Below are 13,331 nucleotides of genomic sequence, written 5' to 3' on the forward strand. Positions count from 1 at the left end.
TAAGAGATAACGTTTTCCTTCAAAAACATTTATAAATTTTACCGGCCCAAACCTTTTAAACCGCAATGTTTAAACCGTAATGTTTTGTCTGAACTGTCCTTTAATAAAAATTAGAAAATAAATAAATAAATTGAAATCAAGACTAAAAGCCAGTGCATTCAAACACCTCGGATAAATGAATTCAGCCTAGTCTCAGCTATTCACAGATGATCTGCTTCTTTCAAACAGTGGGTGAAATGTTGATTCCTCTCTTAATGGACTGGTAACTTTCATTGCTGAGATTGCTCTCATGTCTGGCTCATGACAAAGTGCCTATCCGGAATGTCTACGGGTAATAAGCTAACCGCATTAAGAAGGCTATGCTAAGTAGCATTTAATCAATGCCAAGACACAGACGAGACAAGCGCATTTTTGTGGCCATCTGGTGACTATTTCAAATGCTGATACATTATTGATGATTTAAATACACTTACAATCAAGATTAATTGAACATCATGTACACATTTGAAAGACATTTTGTAGCTCACTTTTGTTTGGTCTTGTTTTTATTCTGTCTTTCAGTGACATTGATGATGTTCCCTGCTGCCTAAATTGGGCTGGTGGCAAAATGTCAACAGTGAAAATCTCAGGCTCTGTTTCTTGAGGCTTAGACTTGCTAATTTTATACCAAGTCCAGTGAATTGCCATCACTAATACTCATTAAAGTAAGAGGACAGGAAAGTGAATATGCTTATACACTCCCTCTGAGCACACATATGCCACAAACAGCCTGAAAGTTACCATGAAGTCTAAATTGACCATTTTTATTTTTATGGAATATTGCAGTATACTATAATTGATTTATCCCTGCACATCATGTGTCCTCATAATCTTTAATCAAAATGACAAAACCACAACCATCCAATCAATTCCCTATGGACAAAATCAAGTCCAGCCTCACATTTGTTCTTGTTTGAGAAGTTGCTTCACTCGGATATACAGTACGTCACAATAGGGAAGAAAAGACTACAGCAACCTCTTTAGACTTTAATGTTTTATGTTGTTTTTTTAAAGCTTTTTTTACTTCAAATTGTCTATTTTGAGGAAAAGTGAAAAGTATGAGATGGACAAAAAATATATATATGTATTTCACAAAGGTTTTGTGTTCCCCAAGAAACTGCATTTGCCCAGAAAGTACTTTTGCAAGCGAACAAAGTTTCTCAGTGGAACACAAATAATTTGCGAGAGAACACAAAAGCATTGGCATAAACGTTTTCCTCCCATCTCATTTTTTTCCATCACCATGTCCCTTTAATGTTTAGGGGCTCCGTACTACAGTATTATGGATCTCGCTTTAAAAAATTATCATTCCCTTACGCCTGCCACTCAGAAGTAAAAACAATGTTGTCAAATTGCACGGATAAAGCGTGCATATACATGCATAAAAAAATAAATACATACGTGTAAACCCACAAACCCTCATTAGATCGAATATATGATCAGACGATTAAAGGGGTCATGACATGAGAAATCAAATTTGCCTTGATCTTTTGGTCTTTGTACCATTAAAACATCCTGCAAGTTTCAGTGCTTAAATCCTCTTCATTATAAACAAAGCATTTATTTAATCAAGCTCGAAAAAAACTGTTTGTTTTGATGTTGCGGGATCTGTGACGTCACACTGGCAAATACATTTGCATATGACTGTCTCCAGAGCAAGACATCGATGAATAGATTTACATCATCACACCATAAGCCCACTGGCTTTCAGTTCTGAACGTGAGTGTCACGTCGCGTCAAAAGCAAATAAACTCATTATAATCACTGACGCTGTCTACACTGGATACAGTATACATATGCTCGCTGACTTCACTCCACGCACTTGAGTCTGCCGACAAGAGGACTAAAGGAAGATTAAATAGAAGCATAAAGGATTGTTCGCTTTGACATGTCCAGTTTGAACAGCTCATTAGCTCTTTTCTTTATAGATTCAGAAGGATCCCAGCGACTGAAACAAGTGGATGGTTTATTTTTAATGGCGTCCCTGATCGAGTCGGAGGATTATATGTTTGTTCAGAGAATTTGACAGCAGATTGTTTTGTAAACGAAAAATAAAAAAAGTCCATGTCATGACCGCTTTAAATCAATAATCCCGACATGCCTACAGTTCATAATTGAATAAATCATAACAGCCTCTGAATACCTGTAAAGATTTCACTTTCCCATGAATGTTGTCCTGGGACGCCCCCAGACCCTCATTTGTCTCTGATAAGGGCGAATCAGAAACGAAGACACTATCATGTGACATGGCTTTGTTTCCCAAGTTGATCTTGGATCTTTGAATGAAAGATAGTGATGTTTAAATGTCATATATCATTGGTAATGTTTAATACTGTATATTAGCATGTGATGAAAACAGATGGTAATACAAATATTAGAAATGGAGAAGTATAGTAATGACTTTATTCCCTCACCCCCGGTCATTGTCGCTGTTAGCGTGGCTGATGGTTGGCTCAGAGGTGTTGACATCATCACTCGACTGACTGGCCTTCAAGCCACTCTCACCCGATGGAGCAGGACTTTCCTTCCTCTTTTTCTTCACAAAAAAGTTCTTGAACGTCTGGAATTTGGACTTCTTTTTCCCTGGAGTTAAAACAAAATAGAAACATATTTGAGTACCACTAAAGGAGAATCTTGTATTTTGAGAGGCTTGCATACAGCAAACACTGAACACATGCTGTCAGTTAGTCAATGTTCACTTATCTAAACAAAATAAGTTCAACTGGCAGACAATCATGTTTACTGGCCCTCAAGTCTTGGAAATTACATATACAGCATGTTTAAACAATCACGTTGTAATTTATGACACAAATACCACTTGTAACGGGGTCAAGCAAGTAAAGTGAAGAGTCCTGCTGACCGTGGTAAAGTACATCTGACAGCACCCTTAAATGGTTCAATATATCCATTAAAATGTGTTTATATGATACCTATTTAACAATCTGTCATTGTAGACTTCTAAATATTCTCTCTTGGGTGCTTATATAACACTAATTTATCTTCAGATTGCCAATAAAGTCCTAATTGCATTATTGAAATGGCTGTAAAATTGATCCACTGTTACTTTTGTTTAAAAAACTTAAAAACTGTTAATAGGTCCAGTGAGGTTTAATACTGGATAATTTTACACACCAATACTGTCTAGCACACAACCGATCTCCTGTAGTTTAACATTTAGGGCCAGGTTTACTAAACACAGCCAGATCATTTCCATAATGACCAACACAATCTACCAAGAGCAGCGTGAATTAGCGCCTGGTTTAAGATGTGCTTTTTTTGGCCAGTAAATAATGGCACAAATACCAGTAAATTGACGAGCGCAAACCTTAGTAAATCACCTTGCGTGATTCATTTAAATACTCTTCTCCCATAAATTTTGCGTCTGAAACGGAAACTCCAACAAATGCATATGCAATAAGGTCAGCCGCAAAAATAACACTGTCCGCGACTTTTCAGCGCTAATTCTTCACTGCGCGTCTTTAATAAATCCTGACGGTAGTTTTTAACGTCAAAAGAGGGTTTGCGCTGGTGCAAGCTGTTAGTAAATCTGGCCCTTAGTGATAAATCATGTGATTTCTGAGTTATTCAATGATGCAGTTGAGTTTAATACAAAAACATTCTTGTTTTTATCATAGATATCTATACCTAGATAATGCATGTTCTAATCAAGTCAACATTTCAGATGCTGCTCATCATTCACACTAACAAATCAATGAATTTTTATAAAAAGTTCCACAACACTGTGCAGCCTAGTAAGGTTTTCTGATGACTTACAAAGTTAATACTTTGTAAAATACTTAAACCCTGTGAAAATGAGCTGCCAGTGTGTATTGCAGATATAGATGTTACATGATGCTACAGACTTTCCTGTAGCTCAAACAGTAGAGCGTTGGCGCTTGTAACGCCAAGGTCATGGGTCCGATTCCCAGGGAAAGCAAGAACTGATAAGAATGTAAATGCAATTGAAATTATGCAATTGCTTGAAATGCAATGTAAGTTGCTTTGGATAAAAGCGTCTGCCAAATGCATAAATGTAAATGTAAAATGTGGTGTGAATAATTACACTGCAAAATACATTTCTTTCTTAGTATGTTTGTCTTGTTTTCCAGTACAAATATCTAAACATTCTTAGATACATTTACTTGAGAAGCATAAAGAAAATAAAAAATTATCAAAATAATATATTTGCCAGTGGGGTCAGAGAATTAATCTTGTTTTCCCTTTGAGTTCAGTTTTATTTTTTTCTGACCCCGTTGGCAGATTGTCTTTTTTTAAGTGTAAACTCACTTCATTTTGATACATTTTTTCAGAAAACAAGACTTAATATCATTATTTTGCATCTCAAGTATATATATCTTGAGTTAAGAATGTTTATATAATTCTACTAAAAAAAAAAAAAACACTTTTATTTTTCAGTGTAGGTTGCAGTAAACTTGCGCTTGAGTGTTTACAATCTGGCTTTGACCATTCCAATATGCTGCTTATATACAGCAGTCCATAGGAACAGCTGCTAATTCACTGGCTGCGTCCAAAAGCTTAAAAACGCTGCCTTCGGAGGATACATTCCAAGGTCGGAAGGCATTAAGACATGTCCGAAAACAATGTTAGCTTCACTTCCTGTCTCCTGAGATACCTTCATCTGGTCGATTTTTGAAGGCAGTCTAGATGTATCCTTCGCTGCCTTTGATATCCCACAATCCTGTGCTTTCCATTCTGTGACAGTTGAGCTAAATATGTCTGAAAGTTGCGGTTGGCGGTCAGTTTGTGTTTTTTCCACTTTTGATGTCATTTCTAGAGAGAAATTACTATTAAAGTAATTAAATATGTTCTTAGTTATCACCCAAGCTCGCTCCATTTTGTGGTAGATCATTAAAGCGCTGCCTCAGGCCCAGTGTACACCTAGTATTAGGATGCGCTTTGGTCGGTCGGATCACAAGTGGACAACGCTAAATACAGGTGTAAACGGGGTCTAAAACGTTTTGAGCTCGTCCACTTTCAGCCACTTCAAGAGATAGTCGAGGACGCATTTAACATAGCTTTCATAGTGTAAATGCTCATGTGATCGAATGAGTTCAGACAGCCACAAAAGACCGTCTGCTCTCCGCCTACTGACCTAATGCTTAAACATTATGGGAAGCGCTCTAGCCAGATGGGATTTAAACTGTCGGCTGAAGACCCAAGTTTGGTTTGAAGATGAAAAAAGTACCAAGCACAATGTTCTCATCATTCCTGATTTCTAACACCCAGTCACAGCGTTCGGCTGGTCTTGTGGCTGTCAGAGCAGAAACAAAAGCTTCTTCTGTATGTTTTCCTGTTGTCTTTGGCTGTTTTCATATGTAAATTGTGCAAGCTTATTTCATCCATTAGATCTAAAGATTTGAAGAAAAAAACATTCATTTACCCGCCCATAGACCTTCACCTTGAAGAAATCAGGACAGAAGTGTTTGAAAGTGGACAAAAGAGACAGATTAAAACACCTGGTGCAAACGGAATCCATCTACTAGTCTACTAGTAGACTAGTCTACTAGTCTAGTCTACTCCATCTACTAGTAATCTGATCGACCAAAACTCATTTTAATACCAGGTGTAAACAGGGCATTGGAAGCGTGAACTGAAATCAGTTTTATGAGGTTTTATACGGTGCGCAAACGCTGCATGCAAAGTCATTGCCATTAGGCAGCAAGGCAGTTAGTCAGCAGCCTAAGCTTTCGGACACAGCCACAATCTAGCTGCTATTTTAACAATTAGATCTCAAACTAATTTTATTCATGCCAAAGGTTAAGACCCAGAAAGGCTTATAAAAGCCAAAACAAACATTGAAAGGTCATTCTCATTCAAGTGAAAAAGCCAGTACTTTTAAAAAAAGTACAGCTGTGTGAACAATACTGGGATGGCAACCTTTATTAGTGAGTCATTCATTCTACTGAGAACAAACAATTCTCAGTGCTGGCTTGCCTGCTGTTGTGGGGTGATTTTAAAAAAATAACTTTAATTTAATTCAATGTTTATTTCCGCCACATTTCTTTTCTCTTTCTTCAATTGCCTTCTTTATGAAGGATACATGAGATTTGGCCAAAATAAGGTATTTTAGACATGTTGCTGCCTACCTATGGAATTGTCATGACATTTGCAGGTGATCCCTTAAAAAAACCTTTCTCGCTAGGTTTTGCAACAGCATTCACTCAACTCAACAACTTAACTCAACTCAACTCAACTACTCAATTCAACAACTCAACTCAACAACTCAACTCAACTCAACTCAACTCAACTCAACTCAACTCAACTCAACTCAACTCAACAACTCAACTCAACTCAACTCAACAACTCAACTCAACTCAACAACTCAACTCAACTCAACTCAACTCAACTCAACTCAGTTGTTGAGTTGAGTTGAGTTGTTGAGTTGAGTTGAGTTGTTGAAACTCAACTCAACTCAACTCAACTCAACAACTCAACTCAACTCAACTCAACAACTCAACTCAACTCAACTCAACTCAACAACTCAACTCAACTCAACTCAACTCAACTCAACTCAACAACTGAACTCAACTCAACAACTGAACTCAACTCAACAACTGAACTCAACTCAACTCCTGAACTCAACTCAACTCAACAACTGAACTCAACTCAACTCAACAACTCAGCTCAACTCAACAACTCAACTCAACAACTCAACAACACAGTCTTTGAGGAGTCTAGATTATGACTTAAGGCTTTGTGTATTGGTGTTCCCTTTCTGCCTGACATCCTGTCTCTCTCTCTCTCTCGTCTCGGGGAGATTCACATGATACAGCTCTACTGGCAAAGCCTACAGTCTCCAGATGTGGCCCATCTAAAGGCAGTAAACAACACACAAGAGAAAGAGATCTCACAGTCTCTTATAAACCACTCAAAGCTCGGTTATTTGATTACACAGTGAGGGATGCTAAATATTCCCTTCTAAGAACAGAGCCTCAGTATGTCTAAGTGCATAAGGGAAAAAAGTGCATTGTTTGCGGCGTGGCTTTATTTCAGGGATGTACAATACAATTGTTTATGCTAGTACATCACACAAAGATTATTATAAATCAACTTTATCTTTGTCAAAATAACGGTACATTTAATAATATTCCGATTAGTATCAAATTTAAAAATAACTTTTAATATACTAGACCTGTCTTCTTCCCAGGATCTGCACTGCATCTATTTGACTAGGTTCGGTCGTGAACGAATGAATCTTTTAAGTGAACCATACAGTTCCATTCACTACAATGACTCATATTTTCCATTCAAGTCTCTCCCTTGTAGCAGAGAGATGTGATTGCTTTTTCTACCTTCAAAGATTGACCACAGCGTAAGCAAACAGCCTTATAGTGTTGATTTTAAAGGAGGATATTATTGATTAGAATAGATGAACCTACTGAACATATTTATGAGTTTGAGCAGCTGAGCCAAAAAATATTACAGCAATTGTTACTGAATGAAAAAACAAAACAAAACAAAAAAAACCAAATCTGAATGAGCTTTTTTTGGTGAATTAATTCAGATAACTTGAATCACTTGCAAGAATAAATGTTCCAACAATTTGCATGTAACTTTGGATGAGCAATTAAAAATATACTCACAAAGTGCAATATAATTACTGAAAGGTGGAATAATGTAGCCTACACTGAATTAGCTTTTTTGGTGAACTGATTCAGAAGATTTGAATCTGAATTAATATGAATGATCTTTTTTAGTGAACTGATTCAGAAGATTTGAGACTGTAGTAAAATCTAGCCTCTATTTTTGGATCAGCAATTATAAAAATACTTTTAACATGTATAATAAAGAAGACTACAGGAAGAGTTATTAAACAAATAACAGAATGAATCTGAATGATTTTTTTCAAAAGAAAAAGATTCAGATGACACAATTTTTTTTAATTTTGACTATTGACTGACATATTACTATTTTTTATATCCTTTCACTCACAACATGTGTAAGTTAACGGCCATTAGTGTAATTAATGTGACCCTGGCCCCCAGTATCCTGTGATAAATCTGTACAAGACTAACACCTCCCATACACACTGACATTGGCTAACTCTTGAACTTAATGGACTTAGAGAGACCCACAATCCGATAGAGGAGATTATGGATGCTTTGCAAGCACCCTGTTTTGCAAGGAAATGGCTAATCCACATCCCCACATAGGGCCGCTGTCTGTGCTTCAGGATCTGACTCTAGCAGTCTGAGCTTCCTCATTCCCACACTAAACTGGAGAGAAAGGTCAAATGTCGGACAGCGGAAAGCATGCTCGTATCGGAGAGGCAAATGTTGGCTTTGTTTGTGTGCTACATGGCTTCCTGTCAGTGAGAACTAGCATCTTGTATCACTTCATTGAGTGTCCTAATTCTTCATCTATGATCTCTACGTGAGGAAAAAATGATGACATTCTCTTTGTTCTCATGGATGATAATGCACTGAACGGGACTTGAACATTACCTGAACACTCTTCTCCTGCATCTGATGGTTCAGTAGCATCTGTGACGTCTGGAGATCCCGAGGCCATGATGTCACAATTGCTGTTGAGGAAAAAAAAGGTTTGTCAGATAAATGGTTGGACACTACTACTGAGGTGCAGCTGAATGTGAGGTTTGTTATCTAGAATGGAACCATAAATCAAAATCTCATAACCTACTATCTAAAAATGCTGGGTTGTTTCAACACGTTCAGGTCAAATATGGACAAATCCAACCGTTTCAATTAAAAAACTGAATCCAACGGTTGAGTTTCTCCATATTTGACCCAAACACAACCCAGCACACACATGAGTGTACACACATAATGAGGACAGTTCATTAAAAATAAAAAATCAGCCATTATTTATTCAATTTCATGATGTTCCAAACCAATATGACCCTTTTTCTTTTGTCAGAGTTTTGTGTGAAAGTGAAAATGTTCCCTACGCAGATTCCACTCATGTTCAGGATAGTCATGCAAATTTTCTGCAAATTTTCAGAAAGCTGACTTTTGACTTCTGACTGTGACTTCTGTGTAAGCTGTGCTTTATATATTGCTAAGCTATAGATGATGAATAAACCATTTTTTGCTCCTAAAACTTTGCCTAAATTTAGCTAATGTTACCACACCTTAAAGCTGTAGTCAGTAGTTTTTCCTCTTTGTCGCCATCTATGTTCGAAATCTGCAATTGCAGTTATTCGCGGAATTATCAACTTTACGTGGGTTGTGCCTCGGCATCTGTGTGGATGCTGTCATTCGGAATAACAGATTTTAATTTTTGGAAGTATGACCAACATAAGAATTTTCAACCAGAAAATGTCATCTGAATAAGTAAGTAACATCCACTTTTGTTCTGACTAACTAAGGGAAAAAAAGCATTGCAGTAAATCATGCTGATTAAATCTAATGATCGCATATCACGTCAAACCGTGCAAATTATACTTTGTTCTCAAATTGTTCATGTTAACAACATCAGCATTGCATGAATACATTGAATGCCCTTCCGATATTTTTCATTGTTTGTGCATTGGGGCCGGTTGCAGACTCTTTTTTTCTGTAACCACTCCGAAGTCTTTTGCATTTTACAATGGGTGAATCTCCAGTTGTCACTGGTGATTGTCGTTTGAACCTTTCTGGATCCGCCATCAAATTAATAAGTTTATATCAAGTGATGTGAGAAAAGGCTATAAATCTCCACCTCCAACATCCTCACACACAAGTGTGTATGGACAGAAGTGCATGCCTGAGCTTGTGTTTTGGGTTAAGCTGTGTTGCTTTGACATTGTGGAAAATAGAATAATAGAAACAAAATGTATTAGCCTTTTTACCCGTTATTATCAATCTAAATTAATCTCGTTTTTAATTTAACTTAATTTCGTTTTTCTTTATTTAAATTTCATTTTTCTTTATTTAAATTTCATTTTTTTCCTTATTTAAATTTCGTTTTTCTTTATTTAAATCTACCCTTTACTGTGTCAGTAATTTGTTAGTCAGAAAAATATTAGACTACCTTAAAAGTAGCCTATTGCTTAAGTTAACAGACCTGTGTGTGTGCGTTTTATATCACTAGTGCAGTGTCCGTTCTCGGAGCATATAAGCCCTGCCCGTGTGAGGTGCGCCGCTTCCTGCTCGCGCTGTTCTGTAGTTTACTAAAAGTTTATTAATTCTGAATGTGTCGCGTCTCCATCTATATTGCACCAAATGCGACACTGCACTCCCTTGTGAAGTCGATTGGATGAACGGTTCTCGAAATAATCAAAATGCAAACGGACAGACAGACACATAGAGATTCCTGCCTTTATTAGAGAGAAGAATATGTTCAGCCCCCTCTCTCCGAAGCTTCGAATATTCGATGTTCATTACTACCGAAGCTTCGAAGCTCAAAAAATGGTATTCGGACCAGCCCTAGTGACGTAATGACGCAAAGACATGCTCGAATTTCCCGCGAAAATCCACCAGTACCACTGGAATTAAAAACATTATTACAAGCTTACCGTTTTTAATCGAGCTAAGGCAAGCAGATAGTTTTGAACACTGGCTGGTTATGTATTTGCTCAAAAATTTATTTTGGATCATTTTAAACCCAAAAAAGTTACGGACTGCAGCTTTAACCAAGAAATTTGGCAGAATTCCTGGGCTGTTCTCTTGCATTTGACATAAATAAACTGTTGAGCTGAATACACATCTATGTGTGGGAAAGAAACCAAAAAAAAAAAACCTTGATTAATGATTAATTGCTCGAATTACTATAACATATAAAATATATGATATTAGGTAGTATAATATATTACATTATATTATATAGTATAATATACCTCAGAAACACTGGTGAGGAAAAAGCCGGTGTCTGGTTATAGGTTACATCTCTTTTGCAGCAGGTCATAACAGCAAAAGGCTATTCTACTAAGTACTAAAGATGCTTGCCAAGGGATTGAATAATTCTGAGACTGCAGAAGTCATTAAAAGTTGCATTTTCAATTGAATTTGGGGAAGCCACAAAAAACTGTTGATCTATTTCTTTTACTTTTGTTTGATTTGTTCAATGCAAACAGCTGAAAATCTGTATATTTTGACAATAAACCTGATTTGCAATGGGGGTTGAATATATATAAAGTAATTCAAGTAATTAATCATTCGAGAAAATGGAGACTGTTCAGGTCCGTCTTTATTTGTTTGTCTATATTGTCCTTCATAAGAGTGTGTCTACTACACCCAAGGACGCACAGGAGGTGTTGGTGATAAGACTCATTTAACGCTGACTCATTTAGATTACAACACTGGAGCCGAGTCACTCCAGTGGATCCACTATATCTGCAGTACCAGACTTGCTGATACTAGCAGCAGCCCAAAACAGACTCCAGACCAGCTGAGGCCTCAGTGTTTATCCTGACGAGTGACTACAGCCTAATCCTGGATCAGACTCTCCTCTGGAACACCTCCAGCTCTCAAGGAGGAAACTCTCAAACAGTATCTATGACAGACGGCTGAAGCACCAGGCGGGAGGAACGGCCCAACAGGATGTGGAGGCAATTTGCAGTCTAGTTTGACATGCATCAGTTTGACAAGGATTATTACAGTTTAATTAGGGCAGGATATATGATTGCTTGACTGGTTCTCTTCTCTATTGATGGCAAGCAACTATTACAATGACCTATGTAAAGCCATTTTCATTTTCAAGCCTTTCATTTTAACAATGCCTATAGACCTTATGCGCCAGAGAAAGAAGCGTGCATCTTTAGAATTTTTGTTTTTTTGTAGTAGCTCTGTACATTTCTATGGCATCGCTGTCGAAAGGTTATTAACTGGTGAAGTACTTATTGTAGAGCTAATGAAAGTTATCATGAGCATTGTAATGTTCGAAGCAGTCATAACAAATATTATTTTAAAATGAGCATTTCATTCATAAATCGGTAAGACCTTCATTCTGTGGACATACAAACCAGAAGACAGAACACAATGAATGCAGCGCTGAAAAGGGCCAAGGCTACACAAGGTCTATACAAAGCATTAGTTTTATATTTTGCATGCCACATAGTTTCAGTTCAATTAAGAGACATGCAATGGTTTTAATCTAACTTGTGTAAGTATTTATCTTTACCCATCCTCCTTTTCATCCATACACTCACATAACCTAAAACATCTGGCATTCTGTCATCACTCCCACCCTCTCTTGTACCATTTCTTGTACTCATCCCACCATCCACTTCCTGTGATGTTAGGTTCAAGCGGGTTTCTGCTGCATTCTTTCATCAACATAACAAAAGAGGAAAATGACAAATATGTTCAACTCAAAACTGCAGGGCGTCTGCTGAGTTCATGACGGTGTGTTGTGATGTGATACTCTTCATATCAGACCTTCAAATGTGTTATCTTTTAAATTTAAGCAACAAGTCATGTGACAGTCACAGCTAAATATAATTATGTTCCATAGTCTCTGCTAAACCCTCTATTATGCTTCGCATTTTTACCATTTGCATTAAACAGAAGTAGTAGAAAGTGACAGGAAATTATTAGGAAGAGGAAGTTGCAAGCCAAATTCAAATCTGTATCGACTGAGCTATCAACTAATTAAAATAAACTATTTTGGGATCATCAGCAGCATCTTTCTGTTTTAAGATATTTTTCAATAATTGTGAGCAAATATTGTGTAAAAAAAGTGTTTATTTACTATGCACACTTTTCAGGGTTCCTTCACATTTTCCATTTCAAAATTCCTTATTTTACAGACTCAAATTTCCAAACCTCTCTGTAGATTTTTCAGAACAAAACATAAATGGTTCATACAGCATTCTTTTTAGCATTATATACAGTAGTCATCTATTTTCCAAAATGTGTAGGAACCCTGAATTTTGTGCACCTCTCATCTGCCTATAAAAAATATAATTTGCATGTTTTGAAGGTTATTTAAAAAAATTACATTGTAATGTACTACTGACACTTGTTAATATAGTGCAGAAGACAATCAGAAATAACTATTCAAAGGGAACAATGTACTGAAGTACATCCGCAAGAGCAAAATTAGAAAAACCCAAGTCATCAGTGAGTTCCATCTGGCTCACACCTTCAACATGTCTGCCAAACACTGCTTAACAGACAGAGCAGCTGAGCCAAATATCATTCATATTCACGTTCACATTCAACAGCAATACAACATTTTTACAATTCTAGCACAATCAAGATGCTCTTGGTCATTTTTCTCCTGTTTGGTGACCAAACCCCTAGCGCTTAATAGTATTATTGAGAGAGACTCAGACATGACACTTTTAATACCTTGAATCAGGGCTTGACATTAACGTTTTTTGCTCGCCA

General features: G+C 37.0%; 1 protein-coding gene across 7 annotated transcripts in view; it reads right to left on the reverse strand.

The window, feature by feature from the left end:
- The window catches only part of LOC311094387 (uncharacterized protein), a 46,618-nt gene that overhangs the window by 13,199 nt on the left and 20,088 nt on the right, over positions 1-13,331 (reverse strand). For all 7 annotated transcript variants that reach the window (XM_084132337.1, XM_084132340.1, XM_084132342.1 and 4 more), the window contains 3 exons: positions 8,505-8,584; positions 2,454-2,622; positions 2,183-2,315 (listed from right to left, as the gene is read on the reverse strand). In XM_084132337.1, coding sequence (XP_083988463.1) covers positions 2,183-2,315; positions 2,454-2,622; positions 8,505-8,584 — 382 coding nt within the window. The remainder of the gene's footprint in view (positions 1-2,182; positions 2,316-2,453; positions 2,623-8,504; positions 8,585-13,331) is intronic.

The sequence above is a fragment of the Abramis brama genome (genome assembly GCF_963993115.1).
Source record: "Abramis brama genome assembly, chromosome: 13".
In the NCBI taxonomy this organism is placed as follows: Eukaryota; Metazoa; Chordata; class Actinopteri; order Cypriniformes; family Leuciscidae; genus Abramis; species Abramis brama.